This window comes from Carex rostrata, chromosome 2, assembly GCF_964058835.1.
Source record: "Carex rostrata chromosome 2, lpCarRost1.2, whole genome shotgun sequence".
Classification (NCBI taxonomy): Eukaryota; Viridiplantae; Streptophyta; class Magnoliopsida; order Poales; family Cyperaceae; genus Carex; species Carex rostrata.
In genome coordinates, this window is record NC_135919.1 from 5,352,015 (window position 1) to 5,370,127 (window position 18,113).

The window sequence follows — 18,113 nt, forward strand, 5'->3', positions numbered from 1 at the left end:
TTCGATGGCCATCGGACCACTTTTGTGTTCGATGGGTTCTCTCACCATCAGATCTACTTTAGGATTCGTGTGTATGAATTTTAAAGCAGATGCAAAATTATGAGCGCGAATCCTAAAGCAGATCTAATGGTGAAGAGAACCCATCGAACACAAAAGTGGTCCGATGGTCCGATGGGCATCGGACGCCCCCCTCTCCCTTGGATCTGATATGCTGTCATTAGGAAAATATTATTCTTTTGTTAAGTAACAGTACTTTTTGCACTTAAAAGTTAAAACAGTTACATTACATGACATCTGCTGGTCAGTGCATGTTGGCCTCCAAAAGATGCAACAGGAATTTATACATTGACACCTATTAAAATACAGTGAAAGAACATGCATGACATGATAGATAGATCAAATTACCAACTATTGTAAGTGACATCTGAAGTCATTTGTCTCTATACATAGAATCTAGGTTTTATGGTATTGACAATACAAGCACCGCAAGCTGTAATGATGTTACCTCATAGAGGCTGAGACTAAGACGCCGTAAGGCCTATTAAATACTTTAACTTATCTATTAAATAAAGAAGAACATTTATCTACACATGTGGAATTAGAAAAAATAGATTGACGGATTGAAAATATGCATAAAATATGTGATAGTGAAATTTGACCTTAAGATTTTATAATTACAAGGAAGAATTCTAGTCACTATATTACACATATATAATTTCTTTTTAATAAAAGTTAGAGATCAAGCTACCTAACTATCTAATATTTAAAAAAAATTATCTTTTTTGAATTTCAAACTCATGACCTTTTACACATATAACATTATTTTTACCGCTATATCGAATGCTAGTTCAGATTACAAATACATATTTAATATTTTTATGAGGTTTAAAAAGAGCCAAATCACATGCTCCTATGTGGGCAAGAAATTCCTGCACACAAGAACCATCCATCCATACATTTCATATTTGCTTTAATTTGAACGGTTATATTTAAATAATGGAAAGTATTTCAATTTTGAAAAGACACAATCAATACTTTAAATATGACAGTTCAGATTGAAACAAGTATGAAATATACGGATAGATGAACTCTGTGTACAGGAATTTTCAGCTCACAAGGTAGGAGATTTGGTCCAAAATTTTTATTTATACCCTTTCAAAAAAAATCCCACATTATGGGGAGTTCCACGTTACCCGAGCTGCTAAGCCAATTTGCGGCCTATTTATGGGGGCCTCATATTGGCTTAGAGGTCCCTCAGAACTTAAATATATTTAATATTATAGTTTATTTTTTGGTCTTTTGGGGGACTGCCAAGCCAATCTGCACTCCCCCCCCCCATGAATGGAGCCGCAGATTGACTTAGCGGCCCGGATAAATGTAGAATTTCCCGTATTTTTTTTTATCATTGTATAAATAAAAAATTCGGAGCTTAAAAAAATTGATATACATGATTAAAACAATTTAAAATCGTAAGGGTAGCCAAGCACTCATTTCCACTGCATAGATTTGTCCGTGTTTATCTAGGATAACTCCTAATATCTTCCGCTTCTCCATTTTTTTGGATGAAATTTGGAATTACTAATTAGTATTTAGAGCATCAACATTAACGAAATTCGACTAAAATTAGAATAGAAATAACTGAAATTAATTTAAAATTATCTTTAAAAGCATTGCACTCACGTAATTAATTTTGATTTTTTTTTTTAGTGTTCATAAATTCAAAAAGAAAATTTCATACTTCTCAAAAATTAATTTTGAAATGAATGAGCGAATAAGAATTAATAGTTTTGCCAATAACATGACGTCTTGAAAGCACTTTCATTACGAAAATCTTTCTATTTATTAAATTATCATAATTTTCAGAAACTGCAAAAAAAATTGTTATCCAGAATTTAAAATTAGAACGAAAGTACTGATGTAGATTTAATGATAATAGTAAATTAATAAACATGACAACTTAATATCTAACAATTATATTATTCACTTATAACACGAATTAATTATGTAAAACGACAAAATAAAAAATAACTTCAATATACATTATCTGCTCGGAATGCTTAAAATAATTATCCATTTCGGTTAAAAAAAAATCACAAATATATTCCTCTTAATAAAGTTTTGCTTCAAACTCGGTGAATTGAGATTGTTTGACACCTCACCGCTCACCCCCTTTTTATTTTCCCTTAATTACCAGTTTGCCACCTGCCCTCTTACGTGCCCCCTTCCCTTTACATGACTTGCCATTTTTCTCTAATTTATCGTTTCCCAAAAAAAAAGAGAAAATAAAATAAAAGAAGGGAGAAAAAAAAGAACAAGAAGCAAGGTGAAAACGGTATGTATCCGATACGTATTTAATATGTTTTAAAAAAAAATTAGATGTAAAATTTAATATCGGAATATTCATGTGAATATGGTTTTAACTTTCAGTTATTATATATTAAAAAATTATATTAGATAAATATTATAAACTTTAGTATTTTTATATTATTTTAATAAATATCCGATTCAATTTATATCTGTATTTATATCTAGCCGATATTCGATCCATATCTATATTAATTATGAAAAATTAAAATAAATATGATATAATTTTACTAATATCCGCTCCGTTTTTACCTCTAACAAGGACTGACAATTTGAAGCGCATATCCGAGGGAATTCTGATTCTATAACACTTGTTACAACTTGTAATTTAAATTTGAATTTTTGAACCGCTTGTTTGCTGAAAGATAATCAGATTTTTTTTATTTGCTCTTACCAAATTAAATATGAAGTAATTTGATATATTTATTTCAAATAAAATATTTATTTGATAATATTTATATTTTATCAACTAGTGATCAATTGCTGAGCTTTAAAAATGATTAATTTTTTGTTTTTATTTTAATTTTATTTACGACATTGGTTGAAGGGTCTGAAATGAATACAAAAATATAGTTTTAATTAGTCACATTCTGAACTGCATATCTCTTCAAAGTCCCTTCAATATATAAGACGGGATGTGAATCTAACATAAATTGAACCTAGATTTCAATTTACAAATATCAACACTTAAATTGCATATATATTATCCTCATATCACATTATGTTGCCCGTACTTGGTTTGGAATATTTTTTATGATAATATATCCACTGACAACAACTGTGAGTTTATTAACACTTAAATTATGGATATTGACAGTATCTGTGAGTCTATCAGCACCTGTCAATGGATATGAATATTGATATGGTTCTACTTTTCTACAATGTAATCTTCTCTAGATTTTCACATTTGAGATAAAAAGGCTCCTCGTATCAATGTGATATGTTGCCCATACTTGATTAGGAATATTTTTTTATGATAATATATCGCCTGACACCATCTGTGAGTTTATCAACACTTAAATATGGATATTGACAGCATCTGTGAATTTATCAGCACCTATCAGTAGATATGGATATTGATATGGTTCTACTTTTGTACAATATAATCTTCTCTGGATTTTCATGTTTGAGATAAAAAGACTCCACGTATCAATGTGATATGTTGCCCATACTTGATTTGGAATATTTTTTTATGATAATATATCAACTGACAACATCTGTGAATTTATCAACACTTAAAATGTGGATATTGACAGCATCTATGAGTTTATCAACACTTGTCAGAGGATACAAATATTGATATGATTCTACTTTTCTATAATGTAATCTTCTCTAGATTTTTATATTTGAGATAAAAAGGGCTATATCAGTATATCACTAATATATAATAATTTTTTGTAGTGCAGCGTTGAAAAATGAATATCAATTATAAAAATAAATGGTCCCGGTAAGAAGGCTGGTATTGAGTCTATTTGACAGAGAACTATGGAAGCTCATCCCTCATATATACAAAGCAATTCTGAGAATATAATTTGAGACATGCTAACAAACTTTTTGTCATGAACTTTTACAACATATTTTTTTTAAATATGAATTTTGTTAAAGTATCAATATAATTTTCGTTTTACAAAAAAAAAATTATACTGAGTTCACCCATAATAATATTTTGTTAATAATTCAGTCTTATAAGATTTTATGTAAAAACGGAAAATATTTTCTCATAAAATTATACTAGCTATGTGACCAAATTATTGATTTTTTCTCTTAAAATTTAGAAATTAAAAAATCAATTCTTCAAAAACAAAGTGGATTTTTTTTTTCTTGATAAATGGATAAGACTATCAATAATTCAGTTTTATTGAAAAGAGGTCAATGAGATAAATTATTGGTTATATTCCGCTTATTTGTACAAATTACCACACTAACATAACGACTTCTTCCATGACGACCCGGGTGAAAAAAAGAAGGAAGGAGAGGAGAGAGCTCACAGATTTTCAGCTTATTGAATCAATAATTCGGTTCTAATAGTTTATAAATTTGTTGTGAAGAAGTAACGCTGCAACTTACTTAAATTTCTGAAATTGAATTATTTATTCGATCCTTGTAATACCACAATGAAACTGAATTATTAGTTCGATCTCATTTATGAATCAAAGAAAAAATAATACATCTTTGTATTAATTAATTATTTTTTTAATTTCTAAAATAAAAAAATGTTTGTTTAGGAAAAATTTTATCTATAGAAATTATTAAAACCACACGTACGGAAATAGAAAAGAGTGTCTCGTTTCTAACAAATATAGAAAGATCTGACTCAATAAGTCCGATCCAAATATATGAATCGGACTCAATGGTCCAGATCCATCAATATATTTTATTTTTAAAAAATAATAGACGTTGATGGGAAAATTTGAAATATAGATCTCACATAAAATCAAGTTAGAAATGGATCAGCTTCAATAATGAAGATCCAATTCTGAATTGATTAAATGTGATAGCTACAAATTCTTCTTTTCTACCAAATAAAAAAAAAAGGTCAGATTTCCATTATTGAGATGAATCTGATGAAATGTGACACTTGCATTTCTCTTTCTCAACAGTTCAAAAAATATATATACAAGTTGGCTACTCTACTTACATAAGCATATGAGGGTATATGCTTATAAGTCATTTTTTCGTTTTCAAAATCCAAAAAGTCGATCTGAACCGTTAGATGTGATCTCTATATTGAAATGTGCTTGGAGACCAAATTTTACATTTTTCTGATTTTTTTTGTACTATTTATTAAGCCACTTTGAAATCGCTGATCCAAGGGTGGCTTCTGATTTTCCTGTTTTGTTAAGCCACTGTTGGATCAGCGATTTTTAAAGTGGCTTAATAAATAGTAAAAAAAATCAGAAAAATGTAAAATTTGGTCTCCAAGCACATTTCAATATAGAGATCACATCTAATGGTTCGAATCGACTTTTTAGATTTTGAAAATGAAAAAAATGACTTATAAGCATATACCCTCATATGCTTATGTAAGTAGAGTAGCCAACCTCTCTCTCTATATATAGTGATGGATATAGAATTATAGATCATTGAGTCCGATTTATATATTTGAATTGAACTCATTGAGTCAGATATTTTTATATTTATTGAAAATAAGATATTATTTTTGATTCCGTACGCATAAATTTAATAATTTCTACGGATAAAAATTTCCTTTGTTTAGTGTACGTATGAATACGACGTGTACAAAAATCTGTTTGATTCCGATCCCAGGTCCCCAGGAGTGAGGTACTAGTTGGGTGGCTTAATAAATAGTAAAAAAAAAATCAGAAAAATGTAAAATTTGGTTTCCAAGCACATTTCAATATAGAGATCACATCTAATGGTTTGGATCGACTTTTTAGATTTTGAAAATAAAAAAAATTACTTATAAGCATATACTCTCATATGCTTATGTAAGTAGAGTAACCAGCCTCTCTCTCTATATAGTGATGGTTGTAGACAATTGAGTCCGATCTATATATTTGAATTGAACTCATTGAGTTAAATATTTTGATATTTATTGAAAATAAGATATTATTTTTGATTCCGTACGCATAAATTTAATAATTTCTACGGATAAAAATTTCCTTTGTTTAGTGTACGTATGAATACGACGTGTACAAAAATCTGTTTGATTCCGATCCCAGGTCCCCAGGAGTGAGGTACTAGTTGGGTGGCTTAATAAATAGTAAAAAAAAAATCAGAAAAATGTAAAATTTGGTTTCCAAGCACATTTCAATATAGAGATCACATCTAATGGTTTGGATCGACTTTTTAGATTTTGAAAATAAAAAAAATTACTTATAAGCATATACTCTCATATGCTTATGTAAGTAGAGTAGCCAGCCTCTCTCTCTATATAGTGATGGTTGTAGACCATTGAGTCCGATCTATATATTTGAATTGAACTCATTGAGTTAAATATTTTGATATTTATTGAAAATAAGATATTATTTTTGATTCCGTACGCATAAATTTAATAATTTCTACGGATAAAAATTTCCTTTGTTTAGTGTACGTATGAATACGACGTGTACAAAAATCTGTTTGATTCCGATCCAAGGTCCCCAGGAGTGAGGTACTAGTTGGGTGGCTTAATAAATAGTAAAAAAAAATCAGAAAAATGTAAAATTTGGTTTCCAAGCACATTTCAATATAGAGATCACATCTAATGGTTTGGATCGACTTTTTAGATTTTGAAAATAAAAAAAATTACTTATAAGCATATACTCTCATATGCTTATGTAAGTAGAGTAGCCAGCCTCTCTCTCTATATAGTGATGGTTGTAGACCATTGAGTCCGATCTATATATTTGAATTGAACTCATTGAGTTAAATATTTTGATATTTATTGAAAATAAGATATTATTTTTGATTCCGTACGCATAAATTTAATAATTTCTACGGATAAAAATTTCCTTTGTTTAGTGTACGTATGAATACGACGTGTACAAAAATCTGTTTGATTCCGATCCCAGGTCCCCAGGAGTGAGGTACTAGTTGGGTGGCTTAATAAATAGTAAAAAAAAAATCAGAAAAATGTAAAATTTGGTTTCCAAGCACATTTCAATATAGAGATCACATCTAATGGTTTGGATCGACTTTTTAGATTTTGAAAATAAAAAAAATTACTTATAAGCATATACTCTCATATGCTTATGTAAGTAGAGTAGCCAGCCTCTCTCTCTATATAGTGATGGTTGTAGACCATTGAGTCCGATCTATATATTTGAATTGAACTCATTGAGTTAAATATTTTGATATTTATTGAAAATAAGATATTATTTTTGATTCCGTACGCATAAATTTAATAATTTCTACGGATAAAAATTTCCTTTGTTTAGCGTACGTATGAATACGACGTGTACAAAAATCTGTTTGATTCCGATCCCAGGTCCCCAGTTGTGAGGTACTAGTTGGGTGACTCACAAGCTACTATCACTGGCCAATTAGCTCTCCCTGAAGAAGCGTTGAGGCATCACAATCTCTTCTCAAAAGCATCATCAAACCCCGGCCAATGCCATGTCTCTATTTCTAGAAGAATCGACAATTAATCTCTATCCAGAGAACATAACAGCAATACATCCCGATCAAGGTCACCGACTTATTATTAGTGTGGTCACAGCACACACTTGCATTGTATTATATGATGAGTCGCTATTGGTTTTATATATATATATATATAGTTTTGTGGTGCGTGTAAGTTCAAAAAGGCCAAATTGGGTTGTTCGGCGGCTTTAATTGGACGAGGCTTGTCGGGTTGTTTTAGAGCTCGACAACGAGACCTGCCATGGCTGTGTTCGATTGTTGTTATATATATATTTTTATTATTATTTTTTTAGAATAAGTCCTTAAGCACACTTGTATTGAATCTCAACATGAGTTTGAATAATTATACAAGCTGGTACTTGTAGAAAAGGGAATACTGTTAGTTACCAGTAAAAAAAAAAAAAAATAACTGGAAATTAAAAGCTTAGAACTAACCTGTTTCCAGATATTTTTATTACTGACAGAGACACTGTGATCTAGAATCCGTATCACCCCCGGCACCTGAGGTGTAAGTCACAAATCTGAACTGTTCTTTTCATATGGCACGAATCTCAAAGCAGATCCTATACAGTCTCAACTGGTTCCGGATTGAGTTTGGCTCAGCTAGAATTAATCTGGTCCATCATTTTTTTAAAATTGTGTCTCAGATACCGGGGGCACACGGACTCCTGTGACCTACGCGTGCAAATCGACGAATAATACATGTTCGTGTATACGGATCCGTATATAAATTTCTGCAGATTTGGAATAATCAAATATGATATTTTTTTCATACGGATACAATTATACATATAATTTATGTAGAAACGAATATGAATGATGTATTTTCAGAAGCGGATACAAATAGTGGTAACTGTAAAAAAAAATATAGTATCTTATTCAGTCTACTTCATAAGTGATACGTACAAAATTATCTTATCAAATAAAAAAAGTATAATTATAAAAAATAGTTCGTAAATTACCAATGTTATTTAATATCTGATATTAAGAATTAATATGTGGTTATGAGTTCAAAATCGGCTGAAAATTAATTAATTTGAAAATTACTTGATTTAATACTAAATAATATTTTTAATATATTTTGACTGCTAAATTAATTTATAAATTTTATATGCAAATACAATATTCATGAATCATGAGTATGAGTAGATAAATTTAAACTGTTTGAATACATATTCATTGACAAAATAGATCACAGATACATGGTTGTCCTCTTAAAAATACAAGTTCACTGTATGATATCTCTTACTATTTATACTGAAATTTTTAAATATACCATATCCCAAAAAAAAGATAAACTAAACAACTACAATTTCTGAAAAAATTCGAATTTTGACACGGACACATCTCCTAGATGCGGCCACCTCTTTTTTTCATTCAGATTGAATTGCCGCACGAAAAAAAAAGGTGGCCGCATCTCCTACATGCGGAACACGTATCCTCTGCATTAACTCAAAAGGGAATCTTTTGAGTTAATGCATTTTGACCGACTGATTTTAAACGGAACCAATCCGGCCGTCTGATTTTAACTTAGGATTTTTCCATATTAGTGCGTATCTAGTTCGCACGAATTTTAAAGCGGAACGGATGGTCTAGATTCATTAACTCAAAAGATTCCCTTTTGAGTTAATGCAGAAGATACCAATTCCTAGATGCGGCCCGCAGAATCTAGGGAATGCGGTCATGTCAAAATTCGAAATTTTTAAAAAATGTAGTGGTTTGATTTTTCTTTTTTTGGAGTTATGGTATATTTAAAAATTTCGGCTATTTATATTTGTATGATTTTGTATTAAAAGTTATAAAAAGATATTTTTATCGATAATAAAATTATGTTTTATTTTAAAGTTTTCTTTCGAGAATATTTTAAAATCTTGTTTACACTTAGACCCAATATATATTTTTTTTTTTTGTAACACTTAAAAAAAATTAAAAAATAACATGTATTTGTTAAAACCTCGAAATTTAACATGTAAGCAGACTAGATATAGACACCTCAGTACAGGGGATATATATGCAAACTAAATTTACGACGTCTTTCTCATAAGAGATGCGCAAATTTAATTTAGTCTGCATATGATTGTATTGTTTTGGATAAATGAAAGGAATCGGTGTTTTGAATTCAATCTACATAATAACGAAGAGATATTTTCAACATTTGACAGCTGCTGTCAACTTATTTTAAAAAAAAAGAGATATTTTCAATGAATAAAATGTGTGATGCACGCCTGTCGACCAACTTGTTCAACCAAAATGTCACCTTCGATTTGACCAACCGTATCACTTAACATGATATCTCCTGACTCCTGACTCCTGAGTAGAAAAAGGATCAGATCACTTTCTGCGTCTCTACCAAGAGTTTATACCGGTATATATATTCATCTGTCAATGTTGTAAGTGGAATCTTATCAGCATGCATACATATCCATAAGCCGCCAAGTTCTTCATATTGGTGGTAGCTCTCCAAATGTGATTCAAATCAGCTGAAATTCAAGATTCATCGATAGTATTTCTGAAATTTCAGAAATTTTGAATTCAGCCGTTTAATTTTTTTTGTACACGTATCTTGAAACAGATAGTTTTTCTGTGTACGTATCTAGAAACAGTTTAATGGTTGGATTCAGAATTTCAAAAATTTCAGCGTTATTGTTGATGATCTCAGATTTCAGCTGATTTAAGTCCCTCCGTATGCACCAACCGATAGATATATATGATATTCAAATTACTTTAATATGAATATTGGATTAATTTGGGTCTGCAACCTCCAACTTATAACAATATTAAGCTGACTGTTAGGACAGAATTAGAAAATTTATATTAAAAATTGAAACGTAAAATTCATAATGTGTATGATGTATGATTATTTTTGAAAAATAGTGGTATTACCATCGATTTCATAGAAATCAAGCATACCTGATATGGTACCTAAATAAAATATGAAAAGTCTTACATCAAGTCACCATCAACAATCATAAAAGCATACAAGTAGAGATAATACCGCAGCAAAAGCTAAATTGAAAACAAAATGAATACTAAGCTAAGTAAAAAGTCTCAAAAAACAATCATGTCCTAGGAGACTAGTAATCCAATAAATCCTCATCCGACATCTCGTCTCCAGACATATGATCTGGGGGGTTGCCGGCTCCAAGAGCTTGGGTGGACTCCTCTTCCTCCTCCAGTATCTGATCTGGAAGGTCCTTAACATCACATGGAAGCATTAGATTTAATTTCAAGTATGAATTATCAAATCTAGACTTACACCAAAAAGTAGCTAAAAAGATTATCTTAAATCCTAATGATTTAGCAGAAATAGGAGTAGTATTATCATTAAAAATATCTCTATTTCTTTCTAACCATACATTCCATAAGATAGCTCCCCTTAACAATTCTACGAGGAGTCTATCCTTTAAGGGGATAAAGCATCAAGTAACCATAAATCATCTAAAGAATTACATGTAAAGGGGAATGAATTGTATGTTGCAATCCAATTCCATATCAAGCGTACATATGAACAATGTATAAATAAATGGTCAGCGCTCTCATGTTGGTCACAAAATGCACAAGTAAGATCTCCTGTCCATCATTTTTTTGCCAAGTTAACCTTAGTGAGAATTTTATCACGACGGACGAGTCAAAGAAAGAGTTTGATTTTTAAAGGGATATGAGATTTCCTAATAGTATCATAATAAGAATTTGGAATACCACCATATTCTAACCATTTATAAAAAGAATGAACAGTGAAATGATCATCTTGTGACCATCGCCATATCAATCTATCTTCCAAGTGGAAAGACAAAGTAAAATGTTGAAACTTGTGGTGCAAGGTAATCAATTCATCTCGATAAATACCAGTTATTTGCCTTTGAAAAGACAAACGTAAATGAGAAGTAGAAAATACCTTAGCTATAGAAATAAACCTATCAGTAACAATAGAATAAAGGTTGGAAAATTGATTCTTTAAGGTATGTTCGCTACACCATCTATCTAACCAAAAAGAAGTTGTTTTACCATTACCTATTTCTTTATTTAGTCATAAATTGATAACTACATGATCTTTTAGGATTGATCTCCAAAATGGTGAACAAAGAGAAGAAGTAGTTCTAGTTCCATATTTACTAAGGAAAATATTTTTCCATCTACCAGAATCAGAATTATCTAGAAACCAATACCACCATTTAGCCAGAAGGGACTTATTCATAAGCTTAAGGTCTAAAACCCCCAAGCCTCCCTGATCTTTACTTTTGCACACAATTCTCCATGAGACTAAAGAGTATTTTCTTCTAGTAGAGTTACCTCCATGCCATAAGAATTTACGTCTAATTTTATCTATTTTATGTCTAATTTTAGTAGGTAATCTATAGATGAATAACCAATATAAGGGAATAGTAGAAATGACAGAATTTAAAAGGGTTACTCTACCTCTTAAAGATAGTAAAGAGCATTTCCATCCTTGCAATTTTTTTTCAATCTTATCAATCAGCACTTGCCAATCGATATCATTTAGAGATTTATTATATGATGTATGATTATTAATATTTAAACTCAAGTATTTAAAATCACACAATGAATTTTAAGTTTTTAACCACTAAATTACAAGTACACAGACATTTTCCGAAGAATTATATAAGCTATATTGTAGAAACTTAAAAAAAAATCAAGTTTCAATATAGATAATTTAAAATTATAAAATTGTGAAGATTTTTAAGTAACCTTGGCTTGGTTGTATTTCCGCCCCTATTTACTGCTCCAGATATATTAATATTGTAATATACTTTAGCGGTTAATTATATATATATATATATATATAGAGGAGGGTTCCAATGCCTCATTTTTTTTTATACCTCAACATACCTCATATTTTATATCTACATTTTCTTCATATTCAAAGTCTAAATTGTCGATCCGAACCGTTCAACATGATATCCATACTAAAATATGATTAGGGATGAAGTTTTATATTTTTTGAAATTTTTTTGCTATTTTTTAAGATGGGTAGGAAATCACTGTTTTTTGAACGGTTCAAAAACAGTGATTTTGTACCTATCTTAAAAAATAGCAAAAAAATTCCAAAAAATATAAAATTTAATCTCCATGCATATTTTAGTATAAATATTTTATTGAATGGTTCGGATCGACAATTTGGACTTTGAAAACGAAAATATAAAATATGAGGTATGAAAAAAATGAGGCATTGGAACCCTCCTCATATATATATTATCAGTAATATCTCCTCTTCTTGCATAACAAGAGCAAAGCTAGGTTGTGACATGCTCCAAGAGGATTTGATGAGTCATACTCTAAAAGTATATCAGATCGACTTCAAACGTTGAATTCAAATTATTGAAATTCACGTACTTCATGAATGATGCATGTACATATATCCAAAATTTTGAAAGTTTCAAGTTTATTTACTACAAGGTCAAGCAATCAAAAAATTAATCTTTTATAAGTTAATTTATAAGTTGTTTTATATATTCAATTTTTATCATTTCCTTGACCGCTTGACTTTGTATCAAATAAACTCGAAACTTTCAAAATTTTACATTTGCATGCATCACTTATGAAGTACATGGATTTCAACGGTTTGAATTCAATGTTTGAAATCAATTTGATATACTTTTGGAGTTGTGCTCACCAAACTTTCTTGATGAGCACATCACATCCGAATGTGTATCCTCTACATTAACTCAAAAAGGAATCTTTTGAGTTAATGAATCTCAACCGTTTGATTTTAAACGAAGCCAATCCGATTCCTGCTTAAGATATAAGGGTCCTTTAATATTAGTGCAGATCTAGTATGCACGAATCTTGAAACAAATCGGATGATCAGATTCATTAACTCAAAAAATTTTCTTTTGAGTTAATGCAAAGGATACGAATTCCATCACACCCTAGCTTTGCTGGCATAACAATAGCATTATTTCTAGATGATGTGGAATCACTTGACGTCAATTATTTTAACAATTTTAACATTATTATTTTACAAAATTAAATAAAATTATACATTAGAAAGTAAATTTATATATATGATATTGAATATATAAATAGTCTAACAATCAAATTTTATGTAATTTAAATATTATTCAATGACGCATCAAAATTCATTAATTTTTGGACCGTCAAAATTTTAAGTCACCATATTTCACAGAAGTGATATACAAAGTATAAATCACGCCTATAATGTTAAGTATTATTTAATGATGCATCAAAATTCATTAATTTTGGACCGTCGAAATTTTAGGTCACCATATTTTATGGACGTGATACAAAATATAGATCACGCCTATAATGTTAGATTTTAAGTTTAAACTTGATACTTTAAAATTTCTGGGTTATCAAAATAAAATTAAAAAAAACTACTTGATGAAGAAAAATATTAGTGTCAATCTCATACACCAAATATATCTACAATCTTTAATTCATTATTTCTGTAAAATTGCAAAATCAGTGAAATAATAATAATCTAACGCTATTTTATAAAGAAAAAGAATTATTTAGATTGTATCAAAACATCACTTGTGTCTCATAACGTCTCTTTACGATATTTTTTTAAAATAAAATCAATTTTAATTATTTTAATAAAACAAGCATAGTTGTTTTAGTTTTAAAAAAAAAACAGCTCCACCGATTCAGAAATTTAAATTTTGTTAAAGTAATGAATCGGATACTTATTTCTAGGTAGAGCTGTTTTTTATACAAATCAAATCAATAGTGTTTGTTATGTTAACATAATTAAAATTGATTCTATTTTTTTTTTTTTTTAATATCTCTTTATCCCTCTGGAAGGTTCGATCCCTTTTTATTGGGTTTCGCTGCTTGATACATATTTAAAAATGCTGATTCACCGACAGAGATAGAGATCACTCTGTTGATTGTTGTTGTTTAGGGGTCAAGACAAGTAATGATAACAATGGCCTTGTGGCTGCCTCTTTTAAGTTGTACCAATAGTTGCATTTTTTAGTGAAGAAATCGAATCTTTTCTTCCTTTTTTTGATTACTAAACCGATCGAGTCTTTACTTCCACGCCAAGCGAGAAGTCGATGTTTCTATCATGTCTCAAAAGGTAATTAATTTATCTACATCCCTAATGCATTATAAGTGGAGATGGGGTTGATCCAATTTGTGGGGCGGTTTGGATCAGTTCTTAGATTATTAGGTTTGGGATTGGGATCACAGAAGAAAATAATTAATTTTTAATTAGTTATCCAATCGCATGAGATGAAGACAAATCTTACAATTAAAAGTTGCTCAAAAAATATACTTATCCATTTACCTACCCAACACATAATGAAAAAAAAATATATGCAAAATAGTTGATTTCCTCTCAAATAGTTCTTAATTTGAACTAATACAATGAAATTGTTCCGTTGTTAGTTATTTTGATGAAAAATGCATGAAATTGAAGAAAACTGAACAAGTTTGGAACTAGCGGGAAAAGTTATAAAAATGAGGGCTGTGCGGCTATGATACTTGTAATTGACATATTATTCCGTACATTGGATTTATATCTTCATTTTTAAAATTCAAATAATCAATTCGAACTAAACAATAATATTATCATATAAAAATATAATTACATTGGATTTATATCTTCATTTTTAAAACTCAAATAATCAAATCCGAATTGATCAATAATATAATCATATAAAAATATAATAGAGATCAAATTTTATATCGTTTGATATTTTTCTTTTATTTTTTTTGGTAGGTAGAAAATCAATACATTCGGATGGTTCAAAAATTTTAGATTAAGTGATTTTCTAATTATTTCAAAAAATTGTTAAAAAATTTCAAAAAATTATAAAATTTGATCTCTAAGTATATTTTTATATGGTAATAATATTGAATAATTCAAATTAACAATTTAAACTTTAAAAACGGAGATATAAATCTAATACACAGAATGATCTACACATTGCGAAGTACCATAGCGTCACTCAAGTTATAATGTATCAGTTGGAAACTTGGAATTGTCATATAGCTTGAACAAGTTTATTCCAGGCCAGAATAACTAACTGGTATAAGCATATTCACATATGAAAAAGACAACATCAACAAGTACCACACATTATAATACAACTGATAGTGACATCTATAATTTTCTATAAAACAGAACAACACACTCCAGGCTCCAGCTAGCAACGAGCAATTTAACTATTGAGATTTTGCATTTGGGAAAATAAAAATATATCCCCTGAAAAGCGCAAACAAATACAATACCATTTAATTTATTGTGGGCTTTCCTATAAACACTACTAATGCTAGATAGATAATTAGTCAAGCATTAGTTGGTAGGTAACTGTTTAAAAAGAAGAAAAAAAGGAAGTAATATAGTGATGACACCAACCAAAACCCAAGAAAAGAAAAGAAAAAATAATAAAATAATAAACAAAAGAAACCATCATTTCCATCAGCTCAAGTCACTTCCTCCAAAATCCTGAAAAAAATATAAAAAATTTTGGAATCAGATAAAGGAATGGAATCCTTACAATCGGTCAAATTTAGTACCAAGACATCTCAAAATTTTCAAATTTCTATTTGAAGTAAAGGTTTCAACAAAACGACAAAGATAAATGAATAGGGAAAGGGAAAGGGACTAAGGGAGAGACCAGGACAGCGGTACAGCCATCGAATCTAAAACACTTTTAGAACTCGGTACCTGACAAAATAGCTCCTCATCTAAGATAGGTAATTCCCAGAAATTGAACCTTTCCACAAATACGTTGCTAAATCTAGGATTAATGTGCAATTTTTTATTTTTGCAACGTTAACCAGAATTACTATTTTTTATTCCAGAAGCTTCTTTATTTTATCATGTTGTCCCATACTCCCATTTGGTCGCTTATTTAAAGCCGGGTACAGATATTGACAGAGCTATTTTGGCTTCACGCAGCGCACCTCACATATTTTTTTCATTTTGTATTTATTATTGATCGCTGCGTGAAGCAAAAATTACACTGTTCATATATTTACAATTAAAAGCCCTCAGCCCCTCGTATAATATTTGTTATATCAACAAACTAAACACAATTAACAACAACGCAATTTTTACTAAACTGTAGTTAATTATGAAACAGAAAAAACAAATTGTACTGTACCTAGACAAATGAGCTTCCTTTCGTCCTCACCAGCGCCGATCAAGATCTCCAAATTTTCCCCCCAAAAGTTCAAAACACACTACCTAGATCAAAGTAATCTAAAAAGCAGCATTAGCCTATTTAGCCATGGCTAATCGGGCCCCATGGCCATGGCGGGTCGGCTCCTCCACCTGAAGTCTGTCTCGACTCTTCTTTATGAAATCCTCGAAGCGTCGGTTCATCTCATCGGCCCCGACTGATGTCTCTGTTGACTCCTCGGCCCGGTCCGTGGTGGGGACCACTGGCCTTGGTGTTTGCATGATCGCCTTCCACGTGGCGTCCATCGAATCGTCCACGTCAACCTCCCCTTCTTCAACAACCACCGGTGACGGTGACGGTACCTTACGTTCAGGTTTCTGTCGTCTGACAACCTCCCTCTTTTGCGCCAGCTGTGGCCTCTCACTTCTTCTCATCTCGATATGTGATGACGCAGTTGATTTCTCTTCAGATTTCTCCTCTGTCAGACACGACTTATCATGCGAGTTTTTAGGGGATATCTCTCTAGAGAGGCTCTGCATCGGTAAGGTCTGCTCTTCCCGTGGAGCCCACTGGAAGTACCTAGGTTCTTCTCTTGAGATCGTCACTGGCAATATCTCTGCAGAGAGATTGTGTTTAGGCAAAGCTGGCTCTCCTATAGATGGGGCCCACTCCTCAGCCCTCGTCGGAATTTCTCGTGGGATCTCGGAAGATATCTCACGGGGAAGCTGCTGTTGTTTTGGTTTCACGACAGGAACAGGATGGGCTTGGTGTGGGGCTATCAGGTGGTCTCGGGAAGGTTTGTGATCGGAGAGTTTCCAGATCACGAGGATGATGAAATGAACGGTGATGAAGAGGTAAGGAGGAGCCAACCAGGCCGAAATGACGGCCCAGATTTGCGGTACAGCAACGGAGAGGAGACTGGAGATGTAAGGAACGGAGAGCTTTGCGAGGAAATACAGAGAAACAGCGGAGACTACAACGAGGATTATTTTGATAACCAATGAGGGAGATACAAATCCGTTAGAATTTCCTCGCGAATTCACCATTGTTTTTATTCTCTTCTCTGATCTCTGATAAAAGGATGCCTTGCTTGTTCGAGCAGTTGGCAGTGGATTTTAAAGAGAGAACATTGATAGAGGGAGAGTGAAAGAAAGATGCGAGGGGCAGAGTGGGTTGGTATATATCAGAAGCGGTGGGAGAGTCGGAAAATTATTTGTTACGCATAATATTTACGCAAGTTTACTACTATAACGTGGCGCGATTTAGTTGACCTTTTATGTTGCGTAGAAATGGGTGAAGAGACAGATTGAGGAAATTTAAAAAATGGAAGCCAAGGTGGACCGTTGGATACTTGGATGGCAGCTGTAAGGTTGGAGGGGGTAAAGATTTTATCAGAGCAGTTTTAGCTTCATGCAGTGCATCAGCGCATGGAATATAGAATCAAAACAGCGTTGCATGAAGCCAAAACTTCTCTGGTAAAATGTTTACCCTTTGAAGGGGTAGCGATTAGTTCGGCCACATGGGGTTTGATATTGTGGAGAAAAAAATTAT

The 18,113-nt window shown here is 31.3% G+C and overlaps 1 protein-coding gene across 1 annotated transcript; it reads right to left on the reverse strand.

Moving 5' to 3' along the window:
- Positions 1–15,644: 15,644 nt before the first annotated feature.
- Positions 15,645–17,721, reverse strand: LOC144570693 (uncharacterized). The gene is made up of 2 exons (XM_078320448.1): positions 16,545–17,721; positions 15,645–15,883 (listed from the first exon to the last, which is right to left on the reverse strand). Exon 1 carries the CDS (start codon positions 17,606–17,608, stop codon positions 16,661–16,663), a length of 948 nt encoding a protein of 315 aa, XP_078176574.1. The 5' UTR covers positions 17,609–17,721; the 3' UTR covers positions 15,645–15,883; positions 16,545–16,660.
- Positions 17,722–18,113: the final 392 nt, after the last annotated feature.

Coding starts and splice junctions, on each gene's coding strand:
- LOC144570693 (XM_078320448.1), bottom strand. CDS start 17,608: ATGGTGAATTCGCGAGGAAATTCTAACGGATTTGTATCTCCCTCATTG.